Source organism: Coenobita brevimanus, chromosome 2 (genome assembly GCF_032717465.1).
Source record: "Coenobita brevimanus isolate Jiangsu-jjx chromosome 2, ASM3271746v2, whole genome shotgun sequence".
NCBI classification, from domain to species: domain Eukaryota; kingdom Metazoa; phylum Arthropoda; class Malacostraca; order Decapoda; family Coenobitidae; genus Coenobita; species Coenobita brevimanus.
In genome coordinates this window covers 43,960,839-43,984,764 of record NC_136955.1, presented here as the reverse complement: position 1 = coordinate 43,984,764, position 23,926 = coordinate 43,960,839, and the positions used below count along the sequence as shown (strand labels likewise).

Below are 23,926 nucleotides of genomic sequence, written 5' to 3'. Positions count from 1 at the left end.
TTCATGATATGTTCTCAACACTGCGGGTATATCTGCCAGTGCTACGTCCCCCGTTTTGTCAGGCTGTCCATGCATCTCTATCTCATAAAACGTATCCCCACACGTGACACCAATTGCTACACCGCAGAGTTTCACTGTTACATAAAAAACGACGGATAGATAGGCCAGGTGGTTAATCAAAGGTAGCTGAGCACTTCCGGGTTTCATTCCTTCTAGGCACAGCTGTGGTACAGTCGCCAAACTTTCCACCTGGGCCATCTAGCCGCGAGAGGTGGGCAACGAGTGCTGGCAACAGTGTATATGTTTGTTCGTGTGTACATGCTCGACGAAAGTTCGGATCATCAACTCTCTTCGTCCGTAGTGAACCTCAGTCAGAGTCAGAGTTCATCCCATAAATGGCTGGGTACGGAGTTGGCTGGGGAGAAAAATGTCTCAGGAGTACGGCTCTCCCATCGGCTCAGCCAGTTGCATGAAACTGGTCGCACGGGAAACTGTTGTGTGCCACAGGTGGCTCAGACCAAGGCCAATTAAATAAGACTATATTAATTTTATAAGGAGGTACTATATATACTGTATATTATGGTATAAATATATACCTTTATATATAGTACAATAACATATACTATGCTTATTTGGCCTTAGTCCGTGCAACCTGTGACACGCAACAATTCCATGCAACCAGTTTCCTGCAACTGGTAAACCAGTGGGAGAGCTGCTTAAGATGGAAGCTTGACATGGTGAATGCCAGGGTAGGCGCCGGACGGGGGGAGGGGGGGTTACTTTATTCATACCGCCAGTGATAATAATTGCCGAACTAGTTTTTGAGATCCATTAGCATTCTACTAAATATTTACATTCTTAACAATACTAAACATTTTATTTTCTATAACATGTTAATGCACTAAATACTTGAATCGCTCCAAGCCTCTCTCTGTCTGTCTGTCTGCCTGTCTGTCTGTCTGTCTCTCTCTGTCTGTCTGTCTGTCTGTCTGTCTGTCTGTCTGTCTCTCTCTCTCTCTCTCTCTCTCTCTCCTTATATCAGTAATTCCATATCATAGGGTTATCGCTTGATACCATTATCAGTACAGGTTGAAGAGGAATGCATTTACATAACATCGCGTCCAGTTACAAGTAAGATTACCTGTCATTCACATCATGAATGACACTGACCAATAAACATTAGGATGATGTTCAGACACTGTTAACCGTTGCTTACATCCTCGTTGGTAGTACTTCAAGTAAGTGTTTTTATGTGTTCTGTGGTGCACCACGAAGAGGTAGGAGGCTAAAATAATGTCACCTCAACAGGCAAAGAGTTTATGCATACTCTTGTCGAAGAGGCTATTACATCAGCTAGGAAAATGACTTACCGTATCATATTTCATATGACTATGGTCATTACAGCACACCTTTGTAGTCCATTCATCTAACGAATGACTGAATTACACATTAGAAGGAAAATTGATTGTGAGCGGTACCGCTTATGTGTGAAGTCACACATTTACACGCTCATCGATTATGCACCGAACAACATTATCTCACATTACAGCAAGATGAAGACACCACCTCTCCATCACAGTATGCAAAAGCTTCCAGTCATTTTAAGCACAAAATGCTATTGATTCATGAATTGTTGGGACATTTATATTACTATTGCCTGTGATATTACTTATGTGATTGGTAAATGCAACATAAAGAACATGAAATTATCATTACAGGCTGTAACACTGATTTTATTTTTTTAAATCCCACGAACCTAGGCGCTTTAGCGCCCGTCGGCTCATGACTAACTGACTCAATGCAGCCTTAACGAACGAGTTTCAGCCTCCGACGTCAACAGTTCCTTATTTCTCCTACTTAGCTTAAATTAATATCCGTTCAATGAGTAATCCTGTAACGATTAATGACCTCACTTATCTAATCATGTCTCAGATCAAGAATGGTATTTCAATAGGTGTAATCGTGACCGGCCCAGGACTGGCCAAATGCGAACAGACACCGGTATCTATTTTTCTAGCGTAAGGGTCGGTCACACGACGATTCTTCCCCCCAATATTCAGTAGACAATTTTTAGCCATGGGTTGTCATGTAATAATGAAAAAGAATATGTTTATAATTATGTAATATATGTAAAGATGCGGTCTTTTAGGTTATTCTCCTTATTGTTTTCAGTATTCGCATTATCCAGTACTTTCAAGAAGTTCCTTTGAAATTCTATCGGCTAAAATTGTAGACTAAATATTGGGATGAACTCTGACTAAGGTTCAGTACGGAAGACGAGAGCTGATGATCTGAACTTTCGTCGAGCATGTACACACGAACAAACATTACACTGTTGCCAGCACCCTTTACCCACCTCTCGCGGCTAGGTGGCCCAGGCGGAAAGTTTGGCGACTGTACACTTGCAAAACACGGTGACTTCTCTCTCTCACGTTAACTCTGTCCTTCACTCACCACTAGTCACTCACTGTCCATTCACCGACTCTCACATACTGACCCTGACTGACTACTCTGTCCTTCATTGATTAGCTCTCACTGTCTGACTCACTGACTCTGTCACTAAATCTCTCTCTGTCACACTCCGTCCGCCAGTGACTGTCTTTTCACTGTCTCACTGTTCACTGACCATCTGTTACTGACATTCTGACTCTCACTAAACTGCCACTGCCACGCATTAACTCACGCGGTCTGTTGGTAAAACTGAAGAGTCCCGGGATCGTTCGTTCGTTGAAAGATTCCCTGCACATATAGTGCAGGCCGGGCCATACATTAGCCCGGTCAGTGGTGTATGGGCTGGTTAAAAAACAGTAAGTGGGGAGGACAGGACCTGGGGATTGCCCAGCACACACATCCTGTCTCCTGACTGACTTTGTGGTGTGTGTGAGTCCCGGGAGTGAGACCGACCTTTAAATACCTCTCCACCCCCCCCCCCCACCAGTACAGCCTGGAACACTCCAGAGCCTTGGGGAGAACTCGCATTTTCTTGCACAATAAAACATATTCTTGAACCTAGTAGAGAACTCACACTTTCCTACGGAATAATGCACGTAAATTAACAATGCACAATAAAGACAATGGCAAGAATTAACTCCCAAGGTAAGAGAGAAAATAAACAAAACAGACATGCCGAAATCTCCAGTGTTCCTCGTATCTCCAGATATGAACACCAACCTAATTCTACCACCATAACAATACCGTATTCTCCTTTTGCGTTAACTGAGCCAGTCTACCAACCTACTCTCAGCGATAAAGGTAACTGTAACATCTTAGCGAGTGGAGTGAACTTTCTCATCCTACTCGTTGATCCTACATCTTCTTTGTTGTAGATTCCAATGAATAAGTGATTCAAAATAATGAAAGCGTCATAAAACTTCATTAATAGAGTTGTATCCACTCTGTGCACGATGGTTATTCATCATTTTTATATTCAAAGGCATTACCAAGATTACAGGTTAATGTCCTAACTTCCCTCGACTTCTTTAGTCCTTACTATGATGTCAAGGGCCACTGCTACCTTCCTTTCTGTGTCTTGGTACTAAAGATTAGGTAATGATACTCCTCTTTGTTTATATTAAATGAGGGAAGTGAGGAGTGGGGCCTAATGGGAGATGAAGTGCGAGAAAAGGCGCATGATACATATTATTTTCCCGTGTTTTCTTGTTGTCTATCCCAATTCATCCTTATTGTTTCAGGGCCACAATCGCAGGTTAATGACATTGGTGAAAGGGAAAACAAAAGACGGTGTTCAGGTTCTGTATTCCCCTGACGTTTCCGTCCGAGGATGGTGTTTTTATTGTTCGAAACTTCAGGGGATTAAAGAACTTACTGCTATACTCTTGACACAGAAATTGTGGAGACGTAGAACTGCCCCAATTTCTGACAGTCGTCTGTGAAACACATTATGAAACTGAAATACGCATTGGACATCCTACATTTTTCCTGAAGATGCACTGTAACTTGGTGCTTAAAAATCATCCTATTAAGGACACATTTCAAAAACTTTAAAAGTTCAAGATTTGAAAGCATTTGAGCGATATTTAGAGCGTTGGGAAAAACACCTTTCACTGGGACAGGTTGAATAATGGCAGACCTCAAGCAAGCAGGAGAGATACAAGCTGAAAAAGTGAGCTTACTTAGGCGGGGTGTCAGCACAGAGGCACAGTTATTGAGAATAACAGTTTCTGAATAATGATAATCAGAAACTGGGGATTAGTATACAGTACACGTTCACACTCTTTGTTCTGGTACTTAAGTTATTTTGCCTTCTGACGTTTCAGATTTAATATTATCCACCCTACAATGTTCAAATCATTATGGAATGCATGACGTAAACTTTTCTGTGTATTCCTTACCACCAGAATAGTCCATCTATTTATAGTAACTCACTGAGCATCACAATGGCTCACTTGGCGCCGACTCCAATAATATCCATGATTACTGTACTTGTGAAAGTGTGCATATTTGCTTCTTAAGTGGTGTTCTTTTGTACTCTGTATGAAGTATGTATGCTGAATAAGTAGGCATAGTTAAAACTGAGAAGTCTGTCGTGATGCTTTGTAGAAAATATTGTCCATTTTTCAGGTCAAACTTCTTGACCCAAATCTTTGTTGAACTGATTTTATGTTCATTATTTTATATGGTCTTGCTGGTGTTTTATTGTATGTTCAATGATCTTCCTGTCTTCATAACTTTTACTGGTAACCTTACAATACTCTACAGCGAATTTCTGATCTCTGATTTGGCTTTTAAGATCTTTCATTACTTTGATCTCATCCCTTGGCTATAAGGCAGTCCCCTGCACCTGCTCAGTTTTTCTTTTCCCTTTCGCTACTTCCAATTTCTCTGTCTTTCTCTAGCCAACCAGGACCGCTGTAAGTTACTGACTAAACACCATCGCTTCTTCATTTGCTCATAGTATATTTATTTTACCACAAAGTATAACATGTATATGCAGACTCAGAGGAGCTGTACATTCAACACTGTACACATTAAAGTTCATCATATCATTCCATAACAAGTCACTCATCAAAACATCCCATTACCACTACTTTTGCAGCTTGAATGTATGATCTGACCAACTATTTTAAAATGGTGGGTAAAAATAGTCAAAAAAAAAAAAAAAAGACAATGGAAAATTCATGATCTTACAATGGAAAAGTTTCTGATGTTCGTACACAAAACTGCGTAAGGTTTCCCAGATACACAAATGACAGATTCATTTGGTAACTGTTAGGTGATCCAGACATGAATAGTGGAACCGTGCTTTAAAGCTAAAGTAGTCGTTTCATGAATTAAAAAAAAAAAAAAGAGAGTATGTATAACGAAGCTGTCTGCTCATGACAAGTGGGAGGTGCGAACGAACTGACTTGCATCTCTAACGAAATATTGTTGAAGAGTGGTTGTAAAGATTTTTTTTTTTTTTTAAATTGATTTTAGTGCTCTTGTAGAAGCCCATAGGCATGTCAAATTATTATCACTTTAGCTGTTAACAGCATATTGTATTATATGAGAGCCATTAGTATCATGGAATGCGGCGAGGAAGATGTGCCCTAGTAGTGGAATCGTGACATGCAGACGTCACACTCAGCCACTCAGTCGTTATGGCTCGTTTACAAGATCAGTGTCGGAGTATGTTTCGCAGCACTGCAACAGTGTAGTACCTGGGCAGCGACTGTGCACTCAGTCAGTGCTGCAGTCCACACGATCACTGCCCAAGCACAGCATCATCGCCTTACATCAAAAACATGCTCCAGCATTGATCATGCAAGCAAGCTCATAGAGGCATAGTTAAAACCAGCGCACTGCCACTTTGCATTCACATTTGCTCGTAGAACACGAGGACAGAGTTCCTTTGACCAGGAGCTGAGAAACATAGGAAGCTCCTTTATTTGGAAGGAGTCTTTTTTTTTTTTTTATGTTATGATAAATTAATAATCACATCGACTTCCACATTCTTGTTCAATGATCTTTAATGATATGTCTGATTTTCAGTTGCAAATTTCTGAGCTAAAATATAAAGCTTCACTGCTACCGACTGTTGCTGGTTGCTACGCCTTTATGATTGGGTAGTTGTGGTGCTCCTACCCAGCTCAAAATAGTAATCATAGATATTTGGGAAAAAAAAAAAAAAAACGTGAGTGTACATTCGTTAATATTTAATAGTTGGTGACAAAATCGCCACATTATCCCAAGGCATCGCTCATCATACAAGCTTTTTCATGGCAACAAAAGACATTGATTATGTTTGTGGCGTATATTCAGTGCGGACATCTGTTCACATCAGGACAATAAGGTTTTGTTTCCACTCTATAAACCGTGTTCATTAAAAAACGTTAAACACATTTTACATATTGAAAGCGACTGATGCATCGAAGTCTGTCGATTAGATATGTCACAGATGAGCTTGATGTGAACGTAAAATTAATTATTTGTCAAAATACCATCTGTGAGAATTAGTGAGAAATAAAAATCAACAACTGCTCATGATCATATTCATATTTCCATATCATTCACTGCCACACAGACCAGCATGATAAGTCTGATTCAAAAGCATTACATCATACAAATCTGAACTCATCAGTTATGTTACACAGACTGTTTCCAATACTTGTCCCAGATTCAAACACATACCGCATAGCCATATTTTTAATCATAACTTTATGTATGTATTACCGTTTGTACCATTCTCCTGACATGAACACAGTTTTCCAGATGACTACAGTGTTCATATTACCCCACACACCACCACACTAACCACCACTCCTTACTCACCTCACCTGCATGGTAGATAAGTAGAACATATTCTGTTATTATACAGCACCTCCCACTACCCTTATCACACACATTCCCTTTTCAGTATACATCCTTACCAACTCTCGCCCTGCCACACAACACCCAATCCTCACCTTTAACCTCCACCACGGTATTGTACATCCCCCTCCAAAACAGTGTCTTAGAAATCGCTTATTTTTACAACCGTTGTATGATAACAACACGCACTGTTGCAGAAAATAGTTTATTCCAGTGCAGTTAGAAATCATGAAAGTAACAACAGAAATGTTTATTCCAAATAGTTTAAAAAGCAAGTGTGGCTCTTCTTTAGCTTTCAGATGACAAATACATCAGATATCACTGCAAGTCTTTATGATAAACTCTTCACTTGCCATGTTGGGTACACTTAACACACATTTACAACCGTAGTATTACAGAGCACTCCTTTCCCACCACCTACCCCCCATTACAACGCTCCATTTGATCCCTACCAAGCATCACGTTACCTCAGTACAGCACAATAATTTGCTCACTGAAAAGGAACAAGACCCTTACAGTAGACAGTGCCGCACTTCTGACCCCTTGCACAGACTTTCACCCTACCCCATACACACCTCCATTCTTTAGCATGTCCCATTTTGCACTTTGATACAGCATCTCTCTCACCACAGAAATGCATTATACGTTATAAAACATCTCACCTTCGTTAAGCATTTCCTTAAGTCTTCCAGAGCATAATAACATAGCCGAAACGAATAACATATACCGCACCTTGCACAGTCTCACATGTTTCTTCCCCTGCACCCCACTACCACCCCAAGACAACCCTGCTCTTCCTCCATTACCAATCTGCTCAATGTCCCTAGCACAAACCCGCGCCTCTGCCCCTGAATGCCATCTTGCATCCCACCAGCACATCCTTTTCTTTCTACCCTCGCTTCGGCCAATGCATCAAGAATATGGCTTGAGGCATGTAAATATTTTTGGTTTATAAGCTCAACTTCTGTCCAGTTGTAGTTTTGAACCATGAAATTAAAGAGTTTCAGATTGTTTTCATGAATATATCCTGCTTTATTATTGCCATTAAATAGCATGGTTACTGACATAAGTTTGTGATTCGGTTTTCTTGAATAGCTAAACTCTGAACCTGTCCTCTTATGATTTATTATTTTGACTTGATCTTCAGTGCATTGCAATCCAGTCAGATGGTTGCTAACAGGTTCATTTTGTAAGAAATGCAGACCAGTAGTTTGCCCAGTTCATCAGTTTTATACAGCGTTAAACCTGGATGTTTATACTAGTGTTCCAGTTACTGAGGACATGGAAAAATAAGGGAGGGGAAATAAAATCTTACAACTAATCTTCCTTGTTTATTGGATTCGATGTTGGAAGTATCATACAGCATGAGGTTCCCTTTAAATTTTGTGTGGTCTGAGGCCCATTGGGGTAATCGTAATTGAATTATCTGACATTATGAGTTGACACAAGGAGAGTACTTGTATATTTCATATGTGATTTGTTCTACGGAATCATACTTTTGAAATGGAAGGCCACTTTTCAACATCAGTTATTTGTAAAGTTTTATCTTGAGCACTGAAGAAGTATTATAGTTATGTGTCTGGATATATCTTTTCTTTTTGCTTTCCAATGTTACTTTCCCTTTTAATTCTATATTAGTACAAGGGCCAGTACAGCAGTCGTTACGGCATTACCTCAGGCTTGTGTCCGTAAGTCCATAGCATAAATTACGCGGCAGAAAAAGGGCGTTACAATGAAAAAAATTTCTTCAGTCTCTGAGATAGCAGACAAAATACTTTGACGATTAACTGATATCTGTTTCAGTGCTAGTATAACTGATAAAATAGCATTAGGTACATGGTAATAAAGTTGCCTCGTTGTGTCTTTCACGGTGCTGAAGGCGCAGTATCGTGCTGGTGTCTTCTGTCAAGTGTTGTTATAAACTGTTTTATCCCATATTCCATAAGACATTACTAGTGTGGTGAGCTAATATCTAGTATCCTATGCAGAGCCTCAACCCTCGTCTCTTACATTACCCTCCTCAAACCCAGTCCTGGCTCACCCTCTGATGGCTGTAGTCTTTTTCTTAATTGAGGAAAATCGTCCGGCATTAACTTTAAGAAGATTCCCATATGACTACAGCAGCGAAGGGAATTATTAGTTTCCTTTTTACCCTCTGACTGCTATAGGCCTCCACCCAGCTGGGCAAAACCTCGTGTGGTAGATTGAAGAGATTAGTAAAGTCGGCAATAGCAACGTAATTGCAATGATATACTTAATCCTTCAAATGCTACGGTATAGGTCTTCCCTCAGCTAAGTAAACTCAGGATATGCTAGGCTTAATCATTTCTAATAGCAGCGCAAGGGTTAACCAGCCCCATTGTGACCTCAGGCGTGGGGTGACGTTCGCCTCACCTGTCCAAACCCCGCGAGACCCAAGCAAGAGCATGTCGATGAGGGCGGAGGGCGGATGTCCAACCACAGTGGAGGCCATCCCAATGCTGCACATGGCAGCACCCAGCGGCCCCTCTCCCCTCCCGGGTCCCGCCCCTGCCACCTCCACAGCCCTCCCACCGCAGCCGCACCAGCCGGCCATGCCACCACCACAGTCTGTGATGCCCACCCCACCACCACCACAACCCATGCACCCCAGCCCATACCAGGTAAATTGCTGACCTCATCATACTGAGGTTCGTTTTCATCTGGTTTCAGGAAGTTCAAAAACACGTCCCAGCGAAATTTCTTGTGCAGTTTACTTGAATACAGTTTTGTAATATCTTCCAGTTTACTTATACATGTCATCTGTTTTTCGAAATACTTTACAAGGCAATATTAACACGTCAAATGCGTGAATACACAGACAGGTAATGCATGTTAGGAAGCCATTGGTGTCAGTGGGGTTAAGGCAGTTTGACTTACCAGGTAAATGATATATACCTGGGAATCAATACATACCCTGTCAGACAACTACGCATATTAGGTAACTATTGCGTTACCAGGTAACTAACAATTTCCGTGCAGACAGTCATTGTCATAACCTAATTCTTATTAAAAATCTTGTATCATGGAAAGTAATATTAAAACAAGACTACCGCCAAGCAAACAACGACGCTTATGGCTGGCATATGCACTGAGTGAAGTGACTCTGACAGTGTGTGACGTACGAGTAGCAGCAGAGCATTCTGTAACAAGCTACATTATCATCATCATCATCATCATCCGGACCTCCTTTTCCACCCTAAGACAGGGTGAGGAGTAGCAACGTCCAGACAACCCAAGTTTGCCCGGTCCAATGGGCCACGCTTCCATTCACTCATCATCTAAGCCCCCGGAATTCTGGCTTTATCGGATACGTTTATGTGAAGCTAACAAGTTACAATGATTTTAATTCCTCTTTGTTTGCAAAAAAACGATTTTAAGCATATTTTTACATCTTTGTCCCCTCAAAAAAAAAAATGAATAAATAACTAAATAACTAAAAAGATGCCAAAGCAACAGTTTCTAATAAATGTAGTTCTCTTACATACAGGTGTGTACTTTAAATATAAAATGAAAATGGGCTGATAAATAGTCAGTTTTGTTTTGATATAAAATAAATTTTTTTGGGGGGAGGGGGAGGAGTTTCAGTGTGATATAATAAAGGTGTGTCTAGTAATGTCATCATTGTTCGATTTTAATATTCGACCCCCCCCCCCTCCAACCAAAGTAATACCTGAGTGGTTTTATACGAATGACGAAATGGAAAAATAATAATAGTAATAGTAATAATAATAATAATAATAATAATAATAATAATAAAAATAATAATAATAATAGTAATAGTAATGATGATAATAATAATAATAATAATAATAATAATAATAATAATAATAATAATAGAAATGATAATAATAACAATAATCTATCTATCTATATACATTGGTTGCTTCCCCCAAAGAAAGGGAGGTAATAGTAATAATAATAATAATAATTCATTTCATTCATTCATTCCCAGACGCCATGTATCCCAAACGGGGTGGCCAAGGGCTTAGAGTTAATTGTTTTACAGGGAGGGGCACTAATCCTCCACCAACCCCACTTGACACGTAGGGAGAAAATAATAATAATAATTATAATAATAATAATAATAATAATAATAATAAAATGTGGTAGGTGGGGGCGCTCACCATCCACTCACTTGATGTAGTGCTGCTCTCGGGTGTCTGCCCTTTCCTCTCCTCCATCCTTCTTTCCATCCATCCTCTTCTGTCTTTCTTTCCTTCATTCTTTCCACTTTCTTCTGCCTGTGGGTGACTTTACACTCCCTCTTGTGTCTTTCTTTCCTTCATTCTTTCCTCTTCCTTCTGCCTATGGGTGACTCTACACTGAGTGACAAGCCAAATGACTTCCTGTACACCAGGAAACCATTTCCCACGCTGGGTGGTAACCATATAACCAAATTTTGGCTCCTGGTGGTTTAGTGGGTAATAAAGGTGCTCCAATCGGATTGAGCCGGTGAAGATTTATATCCAAGGGATGGTTGGTGTTTATTGCTCACGTAATGCCACTTAGGGATGAGTGAGGCTGGTCACTCTCATCTTAAATGCCAGGACCAACTTTCCTAGCCCCGGCCTCCAACGCTCCTCATGGGGCAACGTAGGATTAGATGATGGGTGGATGGAAAATAATAATAGTAATAATAATAATAATAATAATAATAATAATAATAACAACATGTAACACTGAGCTGCTATTCCAGCCTACTAACCTAGTCTAAGGTGCCTTATCCATTGCATTTTAAAGTTTAAGGCTACAACAGTCAGAGTTAAATAAGAGCAAGGATAAGGGGCTAAAGCTTAATAGACTGACTGCATGTCAGGAAACTGCATCAACTAATCACTGTCCTCAAGGCTGAGATAACCAAATGCAGAAAATGCAGTATAATTACACTAATTACAGCATAAGGGTAAGTATTATATTATTTAATCAGCTAGTGGAAGTCATAGTATAACAGCATTGTATATTGAGTGGGTAATACATCACCCCACAGTGGTGTTCACTGGTTGCTTTACAGGACCCAGTGATGGATCGTGACAGCACTCCCTTCAGTGGGTATGGTGGAGTGTATGTGCACGACTATGGGAGCGCCATGATGCAGAAGGAGAGGGCCATCCTGTCACAGCGGAGGTCGAGCCGGACCAGCCTGCAAGGGTCTCGGCGATACAGCAGGGGGGAGGTGGATATGGGCCCACCCCTGGAGAATGCCCCTCCACCCCCGACAATGCCAGAGTACGGGGGTGCGCCTATACCCCCAGAGTGTGGTGGGGTGGTGGGCGGGGTGCGTCCACCAGGGGTTCACGGGGACACCTGCCCGTACCGTCGCACCAGCCTAAGGCAGAACCCCACAGCCAAGTACAGCCAAGTGCCTCGTAACATGTACACTCCCCTCAACAACCAAGACAGCGGGGAGAAAATGCCTTCAATGGTGGGAAAGAAAAACACTGATATCAAAATAATAAACAACACGGCCAACTACCAGGCAATGAGTGAGAAAAACAGTAATGCCTTGGCCAACCTGGCAGCTGGCTACAACATATCAGGGGACGGTCCCACTGGGTACCGGGCGGCCCAGATGGCACAGAGAGACTCTATGCCACCAAGACAAATGCCGGACCAGCTGCAGGCGGAACTCCTGCCCACCCAGGCCCCAGCATCAAGACGGGGCAGTGAACCACCTAGACCCCCGGGCAGAGGACCAGTTCACAGCCGCAACAGGTCCTGCGATGACCTGGCCTGCTCATGCTGTGAGGTGTCGCTGCCTCACGAACTCATGATGGACCAGGCCCCAGACAGTAACCTGGAGGGCCATGAGATGATTGTTGGTGGGGATGGGCGGACAAGGTGGGTGCCGGTGGAGGAGCGTGACACCACCCGCACTATCTCCAGGGCACACCTTCGAAGAGACAGCTTTGGTGAGGTCGTGTCTCGCCGGTCACCAAGCCAGGACAGCTTAGAACACGTGCGTGCCCGCTCCCCCACAGTCATGCTAGACGATCCTACCCCTGTCGCCACACCCACACCTCCACCACACCTCGGGCGACATTCCCCTGGGCAGGATAGTTATGGTTATGGCGTTCCCAGGAGGACAGACAGTCCCGACAGCCTTGAGCATCAGGTATGTCTTTTTCCCTCTACTTTCATTTTTTCTTTCAGTGGCTATATCTGTGTTCCCATTTACATGTCTAGCCTACCTGTTGACACAAGTAACTGTGACATATACTGTGTAAATCATTATGTCTACTTGTAGGTCTTTATGTTTACCTGCTACTACATGTTCCTATCCATATATGGCTATACAACCAATATTGCACACATTCAATACTCCCTTAATATTCCTCAGAAACCAAGTATAAATCACGCACAGCAACCCACAGACAATGCTCAAGCCGGCAGGAGTTTCTTGTCTGAAGCAAATCCAAGGAATGGCATGGAATCATTGATCTTGATTTATCCTACCCATCAGCGTATACATATACCATTTTACTAAAGGCTGCATGTACTGTAACTCTGTATCTGTGATTACGGTGAAAAAGGATGGTGTGATGATATGTATACAGGCAGACTGGAAAAAGAAGACTGACAATAAGATGGGGAGATAAAGTAGAGAAATACGTAAGACAGAGTGGTGTGTCGTAGTAAGAGAACGTTAATGAGTAAAGGCACAAATTCTTCATAGGATGTGCAACCGGGTAATAGATAACAGCATATTAGCCTCACTTCACTCTCAGTCGCCTAAGTGACTGGGATATGGTAGCCTTGGCCTGGGCTCCTCCACAATGTTATAGGTACTAGGAAACTATCTGGTTTTTGTATTAGAACGCATCCTGCAATGGTTTAGAAAATAAAAAGAATCGTTCTAAAAATTCCTTAAGTCAGATCTATATTTGATATCGCAATTACTTTCCGTGTAATTAAAGACTGCACACAATGTAAGCTACAACTCACAAAGGTTAATACAGGAGGTGCTGTTACCTTTTTAAAATCTCAGTAGCGATCGCTTCTACGGCTCACCATTTCCAAAATATCAGCCACTCTATTTCCCACATTAAAACATTTTATCATAAATTATATGTGTTTCCCTTTGGATGACATTTCACCATAAACTTTATGCTTTTCCCTTTGAATGTCATCCATTTCCAGTGCATTACTCAACGCATTCACTCTCTTTCTGATGCATTTGAAGGCTTAAGTCTGAGCCTAGATGCAAAAGTGAGTTTTGAGTGTATTTGGGTGGGACCCATCAGGTGTGTGGGCGGGGTCGGGTGGCCAGCCAGGAGAGCCTGGGCACCATGAGCAGCCGTGGCTCCGTCTCCGGCAGCATCTACAGCGTCACCTCTGCCCGCAGTGACGCGCCTGTGTCACGGTGTTCCAGCAAGGAGACGGTCAGTACTGAATACACTCGCGGTCAATAGTACCTCTACACTGATGCACAACCTGTATCGTGGTGTTCCAGCAAACAGTTGGTCAACGATGAGTACATTTGCGGTCGGTAGTTCCTCCACACTCATACAATTTACACACATACAGTCAGTCGTTCCTCCCTGCTAATACAGATTGTTTTCTGATGATTTATAGGTTCTCGTACCTCATATACAGGTGACCTAGAAGAAAACGTCTGGTCATAGACACCCCGCGACGCCAGGTGAATCTGCTGAATCTGACAGAAGTTTCAGCCATGTTCTTTACTTTAGCAAATGTCAAGCAACTTCATTTTTTTTTTACTTCATGTTCATCCCTTCACAACGAGAGGTCTCACAAAAGCCGAAGTAAATCATCGGGTGGCAGTAAAAAAAAAAAAAAAAAAGGATGTTATACTCACAGGAGGATGTTCCCAACCCCCATCACTAGGTTAAATAATTAATAAGATTAAAAGAAAAGACTACTACAAGTTTTAATAAAATATATCACCAACGAATTAAGTCAGTCGAAAAGTGTTTTGGCATGTACCTTGATTTTGAGTAGTCGCGGCATCTCAGCATATATATATATATATATATATATATATATATATATATATATATATATATATATATATATATATATATATATATATATATATGCGGTAATGTGCTTACATACCCTCCAGTTATTTTAAAGCAATTTTTTTTTACATATTTACTCGGTGATATATATATATATATATATATATATATATATATATATATATATATATATATATATATATTAACGTACAGAAGAATAAAGCAAATTGTCACCAGATACGTTGAAATATCTTGTTTAAGGTCCTAATATTTCATCAAAGAAATCAGATCCATATACACTCACAGACGTGAACGATAATACTGGATTCAAATATCGATCATCTTGTAGCACGAAAATTAAGTGAATATGAATTAAGTTGCCTGAATTGCGAGAAGAATAAAAATAAGTATATAATTTATTTCTATGAGCGAGCTCCACAAAAAATGGAGGAGGCATGATCTGTAAAACCTAATGATCATAAGAGACATTTTCTAAACCAGCTTACTGTACAGAAAGATAAGGTCTGCTATCATTCCAGTTTTGTTGAATAAGTATCAGTTTCTTACTTTGTACACTTGTTTGAAGTCTATTATTGACAAGGTAGTATTATTACTGTAGCTGTGCTTGACATTCTGAAGTATAACAGTGTCCCGTCTTACTACTCAGCATGTATTATTTCAACAGCAGTATTATTTTTTTGTGTCACTCGTTAAGATAAATTCACATATTGTTAATTAGCCTTCTCTAAACACACACACACACACACACACACACACACACACACACACACACACACACACACACACACACACACACACACACACACACACACACACACACACACGATATAGGCCAGTTCCACCAAACCTGTGGGTAACGATAATTCTACTGTTACTTGTACCAGATGTGTGTTTGTGTGTTTTATGTTTACCATATTGAAGGCTTTGTGACTGTGAATGACGTGCACCTTGAGTGTTTATGTTTGATATGTGTGTGTGTGTTTAATATGTAACAGGTGTGCTGGGTGGTATATATATGTGGACATTTGGTGTGAAGCTTTTGCATGAGATAATTTACATATGCTAAATGTGAAGCATGTGGACTAGAATAGAGCATGTGGTTTGGATGTATAGAATATTTATTTGGTACATGTATTATAGTCAACAAGATACTTTTATAATCATCAGATATAAGGTGTATATCGCCAACACTGGGGTAGGCGGTGGCTCGGTTGGTAGAGAGATGGCCTGCAGTCCTACCGGAACCAGGTTCAAATCCCCTCTGGGGCAGGGAACAGTTTAAGGATTTCAGTTTCATAAAAGCAGGCTTTACTGATCTACCAGGAGACCCGCCGACATGTCATGAAAATACCCCCGCTAATACCAATACACCAGTCCCATATGAGAGCCCCAGCATGTATTCAATATGGACGGTGGGTGTTAGCGCCGAAGTGGTGACATGTAGAGGTGCATGGTATGTAGGAGGACTACTGGGCCTTGGGAACAGGCTGTGAAGCCTATGCCCAGAGTCGGACACATAAAAAAAAAAAAAAGGTATACTGGTATATAGCTGGCGTAATTAAAGCTTGGCAAGTGTTTCATATGTGGCAGATGCACTGGATATATGTCAAACATATCTTGAGGGCAGTAAGTGTGGTAATAGCTTGGCAGGATCGTCGGGAAAGAAGTTGTTGGAATACGAGGCGGACTGTGGTCAGCTTTTGAGATGTCTACGGGGCGTTTGGAAGTCACAGTTCAGTAGGAGACACAGGTACTTACCACACTGCTGCTCTACATGAACACCACACACTGCCACTATTTGTACTACCACTCCCCTTAAAAACTTCAGACTAACACATCTCACGATCACCACACACTACCACACCTCAAAAACACTGCACACCACCACACTTGACCAATTAGTGAACAAGGTCTCAGTATAAGAGATTTTGCTGGGAGGGTATTTGCCGTACCACCCTCCGCCTGTCGGCTCCTGACGGTGAAGCTCACAGGTCCCTATCCCGGGGTTCCCCTCTTTATTAACTTTTGAAAATGCCTGGTTCCGTCTTCTTTTTTGAACGCCACACGCTCATGGTTTAATAAGCATCTCGAGCGTACTTAGAGAGTGCGAATTTTAAATGAGGCCATGTTAGAAAAGAGTATGAGAATATACTTTCAGAAGAGCTAAACAGTTCTTAAACTACCGTAGACATTTGTACATGCTATATTTAATTTTACACAATGAACCTCACAGGGGCGTACCTATTGATTTGGGGGCCCGGGGGACTAGGTTCCTTGCGGGGGGGCCCCCCCCAGGAGGGGGGCCCCCGCAAAGAACCTAGGCCCCCTAATTCTCAAAACTTATCTAATATCTCAGCAAGGATTATCGGGATGATAAATATATATATTCTTAAAATATTAATAAAAAAGCTTATAAAATTTTAAGGCTTTTTTGGGCCCCCCTCAATTGGGGGCCCGGGGGGCAGTTTCAAACAGCTCCCCCCGTCCCCCAGGTACGCCACTGGAACCCCACTATTACTGATATATATATAAATAAATAGAGAGAGAGAGAGAGAGAGAGAGAGAGAGAGAGAGAGAGAGAGAGAGAGAGAGAGAGAGAGAGAGAGAGAGAGAGAGAGAGAGAGAGATATAGATGCTGATGTATCGTGAGGAGTGTGTGGAAGGAAGACTTTAATGGGGTATGCAGCAAAAAAAGAAAAAAATAGAGTAAATAAATAAATAAATAGATAAACGAATAAAAAAAATAAATGTAGAGATAGACTCTGAACAGGGACGCCACTGCCATTGTTCCGATATATTTGGAGCCTGACTTGACAACGGTACAAAAATATACCAGGCTTTACGGCTGAAATTCCCAACAATGAAAAGCGTACAAAGAATTCCACCGAATCCTTTCATGCACATTTAAATGAACACTTTTATACAGCACATCCGACTATATTCGTCTTTATGGATATTTTTAGAAGCTTCCGTGTACAACCGAGTTCAAGCTAAGGAGCACTGGTTAATTTGAAATACCTCGCACAGTACGTAAATTTCAAGGATAAACTGATAATACTACTGAGAGCTTTGGGTTCCCGATAAGCAAATAACAATACCGAGAGCTTTTAATTCCCCACAGACAAATGAGGACACTGAAAACTCTGGATTCCTGATAAGCAAATAATACCGAGACCTTTAAATTCTCGGTTAGCAAATAACAATACTGGCAACTTTGAACTCCCGTTTCTTAGCACAAAGTAGACATACCTAAAACGCCAACCAACAATGACCCACTTTAAAAATCACATTTCCACCTTTCCATGATGAATAGGGTGTAGCGGATTAACGAATGGCTAACAGAAGAGGTACAATAAGCGAAAAAAAAAAAAAAATCAGTCGCTTATTTTATCCGAACAATCCGCGCTTCGTGCAAAAAACACACATATGATATACAGACACACTTTTTAGTAAAATGCCAGAGCACTTCACGAACCTCTCGCAGTGTCACATCACATACGAGTAACTCACAATGCCGCACCTCATGAACAGCCCACACTGCTTCACTTCACACGGCAAATAGGCTACTTCACACTGCAATACCTCACACTGCCACACGTCGCTCTACAATACCTCACTCTGCCACATGCCACACTGCCACACCTCACGCTGCAATACCTCACACTGCCACTCCATGCACTGCCACACCTCACACTGCCACTCCTTACACTGCCACATCTCAACCGCCACACCTCACACTGTGACATTTCACACTGTCACACCTCACACTGCCACATCTAACACTGCCACACCTCATACTGCCACACCTCACACTGCCACTCCTTACACTGCCGCATCTCACACTGCCAAACCTCACTCTGCCGCATCTTATACTGCCACACCTCACTACTTCCCCACAGTAGCACATCTCACACTATCACAGCTCCTACTACCATACCTCACACTGCCACACCTCACAAACTCCCCATACTGTCACACCTCACACTGCAACACCAAACCTCCGCATCTCACAGTTACGTTGGCACCTCCAGTGGCGGGTTCAACTGCCGGGGGGATACTTCTCCCTTCACCTTTTGATATGGCAATACTCTTTTCCCAGAAGGTTTTCCATACTGACACTAGTTTCTTGGAATGCATTAACATCTGGACGGATTATTTTGGAAAAAATTTGAGCTATTTTGATGGCTCTGGACAAGGCTCCTCTAGTATAGTATTTTGGATTTACTTTCGGGCCATGTATAGTTTTGCAAATGATAATATACATCTAACACAAAACAGGATCTCCCTTTTCTTGGATATGCACCACCTTATAGCCAATAAGTCAAGGCTGGTACGCTGTGTTCAGTATCGTCCCCACAAAACCACACGTGCAGCAACTCTGGGCTTTTGAGGGTTAGGCCCGAGTTGGATCCGCGACTTTCCACACCTTACAAGAACACAACTCGCAGCTACCGTAATGCACAAAGGCACTGAGAACACTCTAGAAGGGATCTCAACGTGCTTGTGGTTTTGTGGGCTGGGCAGTGTGATGGCAACGGAACGTGAAGTGCTTTAAAAATGCATTGGGTATAAAGCTACTGTGAGTATGTCAGATGCCTGATTTTATGGAAGTGTTGTATGATACGAGCATGTGGATGGAGCGATAGTTGTGATGAATTTTGCTTAGGGTGTAAATTTTAAGCCTCCCTCTCTCTCTGTCTTTCTGTCTGTCTGTCTCTGTCTCTGTCTCTGTCTGTCTGTCTGTCTGTCTCTGTCTGTCTGTCTGTCTCTCTTTCTTTCTCTCTCTTTGTATATATTATCAACATTTAATATTTGTGGCGTTTAGTTTCAAAACAATATAAAAGCATGGTAATAGTGTTTAGGCTTGTGTGTGAATGTTGGTGGTAAATGGCGAGGCCTGCTGAATATTCCACTCGAGCAGATGGTCGTCGAGCTGGACTGTATACATCATCAGTTTTCCTCTGACCATGTTTTAACTTCATACTGATCTCATAAACAATTATGTATTAACCCTTCTTTAGTCCTGTGGGGTATTCAAACGTGGTTAGCCCTGTGGGGTGTTACTAACATGTAAAATATATTCATACTGCCGCTTCAGCATATCTTTGCAATTACCAATGAAATGATTGAATGCCTTGTAGGTGGTGTTTATTAATTTATATTAATAAAATACAGTAAATAATAATACCAGTAAAAAAATAACAAATGGACTCATATCTCATTTGTCAGGTAAACATGCACAGGAAAATACATTTTGTGATTTTTAAAATCAGTTTAATGGTAAACAATATGCAAAAATAAGATAAAAAACCAATCTATATCACAATATGATCTAAATGGTTAGTTTGATGGGGTGACTGGACACCTCGGGGGGGGGGGGGGAAGTGCCCCTCTCTCTCACTACAGCAGAGGCAGGACTAACCAATCCTCATGCTCCCTCCCCTCACTGAATCAGGAGAGAACTGGAACGGAGAGAAATATTCGAATTACCGGCTAGGAAATATGAGCTTTTAAAAAAAATTGGGGTGCCAAAACACCCCACCTGACTAATGAAGAGTTAAGGATGTTACATCATTAACAATCACTGTATGTGTTTTCTCGTAAAGCACTTATGATCAATAGTGCCAGAACAACAAGCCAATCTGCAGGTGGCAATATAAACTCTTTGATATGGGAAATGGGGGGTATAGCATCGTGTAATGTATTAGTATGTGGTGGGTGGTAGGATGTTAGGATGTGGTGTTTAGTGGAATGCAACACTGTGAGGAGTGTAGTAATCATGGGGACTGTGGAGTGGCAGTGTGTGCGGTGTGGCTAAGCATAGTTCAGTAGTTGGTGTAGCAGTGCGAAGAGTGAAAGTGTGAGGTGTGGCAGTGCATGAGGTGCGTTATTGCCATCAAACTTTGGGTTACCATTTCTATGTGATTGACTGTACGCTGGCCTGAAAATCAAGAACCTGTTTGTCACAAAGGATATCACACCAAGGTTTGATGCAAATGTTTCTCCTCTGCATAACTTAACTTTCCAGTAACACCGTAGTAAGGCTAAGTTCAGTATGGGACCAGACGGGGCTGGGATAAACAGGGTATCAAATCAGTATAGGTCGTTGCCTTGACTAAAAAAATGACTAACCTGCTTTAGCTTAACCTGAACCCAAAGAGTTGCAAAGATGACAATATTATCAAAGGTTCACTTAAAGTATAGATACATTATAGAAACTGTAGACACGACTGGTAAACTGGATGTTGATAGCTAAAAAATGAAATTCATGATTTTTTGTAGTGTCACGCTATGCCATTATAAATATGCTTGGTGTCTGAGTCGACGGTTCTGCAGTTAACATTTTCATCACATTTTAATAGCCTTTGATTAGAGCCATCATCATTAACCCTTTTGGCCCATGGACGTCTTTTTAAAAATCTGATTAATGGTTGACGATGTTATACACGTGAGGAAAACGTAATTGGGCTAAATGGGTTGAATGAGTAAATCTTCAGTGATCTATTTAAATACTGATCATATTAACTTGTATTTTCATATATGTATATATTTTTATTATTTTTCTTTACAAATCAGAAAGATATTTTATACCATTTGTTTGGTAAGTAATGTAACAGAAACAAAAGGAACATGTCTATCTAAATACGGAGAAAATATTTTAACTTTTTATTGAGCTATGCCTTATACGTACTTAGTATAGTTCTTTATTCTTACCTTAGCCTCGTAGAATAGATACTATAGTACTAGTTTTCTCTACAACAAACTCCCTGAAGGGAAAGGTAAATGCGGTAGTGTCTGCATTGCTTAGTAGTTGTGTGAACTTTTTGTGATGATGATGATGATGGTGATGATGATGACATGCACTGTTGTGATGAAGCGATGTTGTGGTGTTACAGGTGAGGAACCACGCCCCTCTCAGCCAGCAGACGCTGCCACACGCCCGCACATCATCACGCCCACACCCAGCCTTCATGAACGGTATGACTCTCTCTCTCTCTCTCTCTCTCTAATGAGATATAATGATCAGTAGATAAGTACACTGTTGTGAATTACAAAAGATACTTCGAAATTAATGCGTGTTGTAAAATCATCTCATAACTTGTGATACATGAACACAAGACAGGGAACTCTTCAGTAATATACCCAGTCAAAATCAGTAGCATCCCCAACAGATTCCAGTAACTGTTATTTTACTAGTTTTGGCGCCTGGTTAAACGCCCAGCACACAGGAATCTTCCACCTGGACTATGGCGAACCCCAGGTCGAGAAACTCTAAAGTGGACTCAGGGCCTCATATCGATTAATGCTTGGTTCATGGCGCCAGACTGTATATAATGAAGGGTGGCTCGATAGGAAAGGCGGGAGACAACAACCAGCATTTGGGTCATGTGACAAGGATTATACTGTTGATCCTGGACAGATACTACGACCTCGCCTTGAGAAATTACAGCAACTAGTTATTTCTAGCTAATGGCGAACTGCTAGCCGTTGATTCCTAGTAGGCACAAAAATATTAATACTAAAATAACGGGAAGCAAATTGACTCATATACTTTCCAGGGAGCTCACATATAATAGCTAATATTTCAAATCTCATCGTATAAGGGTGCTAGAGAGTGCAGCATGGTCATAGAGAGTAGTAAATGTAAATGGGGTACTGAAAAGGATATACGTGGGATAGTTCGAGGTAAGTGTGTGAGGCTACGAGCATGATAGGATATGGTGGGTGACTGTTGAAAGCTACTGTAGGTGTAGAAGAGAAGCTAAGGAAATGGAGAAAGGTCAGAGTGGCTTTATGAAATGAACACAAAGCTGGACGTGATAAGGGATGGAACCCATTTTTGTATCATGGTGCTCAGTGGAATGACTCTCTCCCACAGCAGATGTAAGAAGGAAAATCCAAAATAAGGAATGCGAAAGAATTCTGCTTGTGAGGTGAAGTCGGATTTCTAAGCCATGGAGAAGTTTTGAAAGAATATCTCGTTAATGTCACTTGGTGTTTTGTTTGAAAGTGCTATACTTTCCACTGCTTTTGGACCTTACCTCATCCTCTCTCTGAAGTGGCAGTTAGAGTTGGTGACAATTAGGGTTTAGAGGATGATGATGAAATTTCAAATGTGCTGAAGTGGTTGCTGTAGCCTATGTTCGATCCGTATAAAGGACGGGAAGGTGCTTTCCGCCCTCTTAAATAATTTGGTTAAAAATAGCCTACTCAGAATGGTTTATCCAGAACTTGATGAAATTTTTAGAATGAAGTTGTACGTGATTAACCAATGTGAATGTCGGAAAGTTATTTTAATGTAGGATAATATGCATAATATTCGTGCGGGAGGAATTAAAGTTACAACAGAGAGTAGCAGCAGTGCATAACAAACTGTTATCTTCTAACAGAGCCAACGGGTCTGCACCGCACTATCAGCGAGCCCTACAACTTCGATGATGACGATAGCGATAGTCCACGACAGCAGAACCTGACGATGCGGCAGCAGCAGGCGCAGCAGCAGGAGCAGTTCCGGCAGCAACAGGAGCAGCTGAGAAGCGGACGTGCGCGTTTGGGACCCGTACGAACGCCCTCTTATGACAACTCGTACGATACAGGATCCCTGTACAGCACGCAGTCGCTACGTGGACGTGGCCGGCACGCCACCACATCCACGGTGGCAGCTGCCATCGCCGCCGCGCGCAAGAACGCCTCGGACAACGCCCTAGACCACGACACCTCCATACTGCCCATCTTCCAAAAGCTGCTGAGCGAGAGACAGAGAGGCTATCATGGTGCCAGGGATTTCACCATGTCCTCCTGCCCCAATATCACCATTAAGTGTGACATTGTCGAGTACCTATGATGCGTCACCACCATCACACCACCCACCCTCATCACACCCATCCTTAAGACACCGATCTTCATCACATTCATCGTCGCCAGGCTTAACATTACTCCCACTCTTCTCATTAAGTCCATTGTCATCACAGCCACCACCACCACCACCACCGCCACACCCACCATCACACCCACCACACCCACCATCACACCCACCACACCCACCATCACACCCACCACACCCACCATCACACCCACCACACCCACCATCACAC

General features: G+C 41.8%; 1 protein-coding gene across 1 annotated transcript in view; it reads left to right on the top strand.

Moving 5' to 3' along the window:
* GABA-B-R2 (gamma-aminobutyric acid type B receptor subunit 2) overlaps positions 1-23,836 on the top strand; it is a 506,646-nt gene extending 482,810 nt beyond the window's left edge. Inside the window, exons 18-23 of the mRNA XM_080266192.1 lie at positions 9,182-9,397; positions 9,443-9,452; positions 11,843-12,943; positions 14,073-14,210; positions 21,728-21,809; positions 23,222-23,836. Of these exons, the coding sequence (XP_080122318.1) occupies positions 9,182-9,397; positions 9,443-9,452; positions 11,843-12,943; positions 14,073-14,210; positions 21,728-21,809; positions 23,222-23,676 (2,002 nt within the window). The 3' untranslated portion in view covers positions 23,677-23,836. The remainder of the gene's footprint in view (positions 1-9,181; positions 9,398-9,442; positions 9,453-11,842; positions 12,944-14,072; positions 14,211-21,727; positions 21,810-23,221) is intronic.
* The last annotated feature ends 90 nt before the right edge of the window (positions 23,837-23,926 follow it).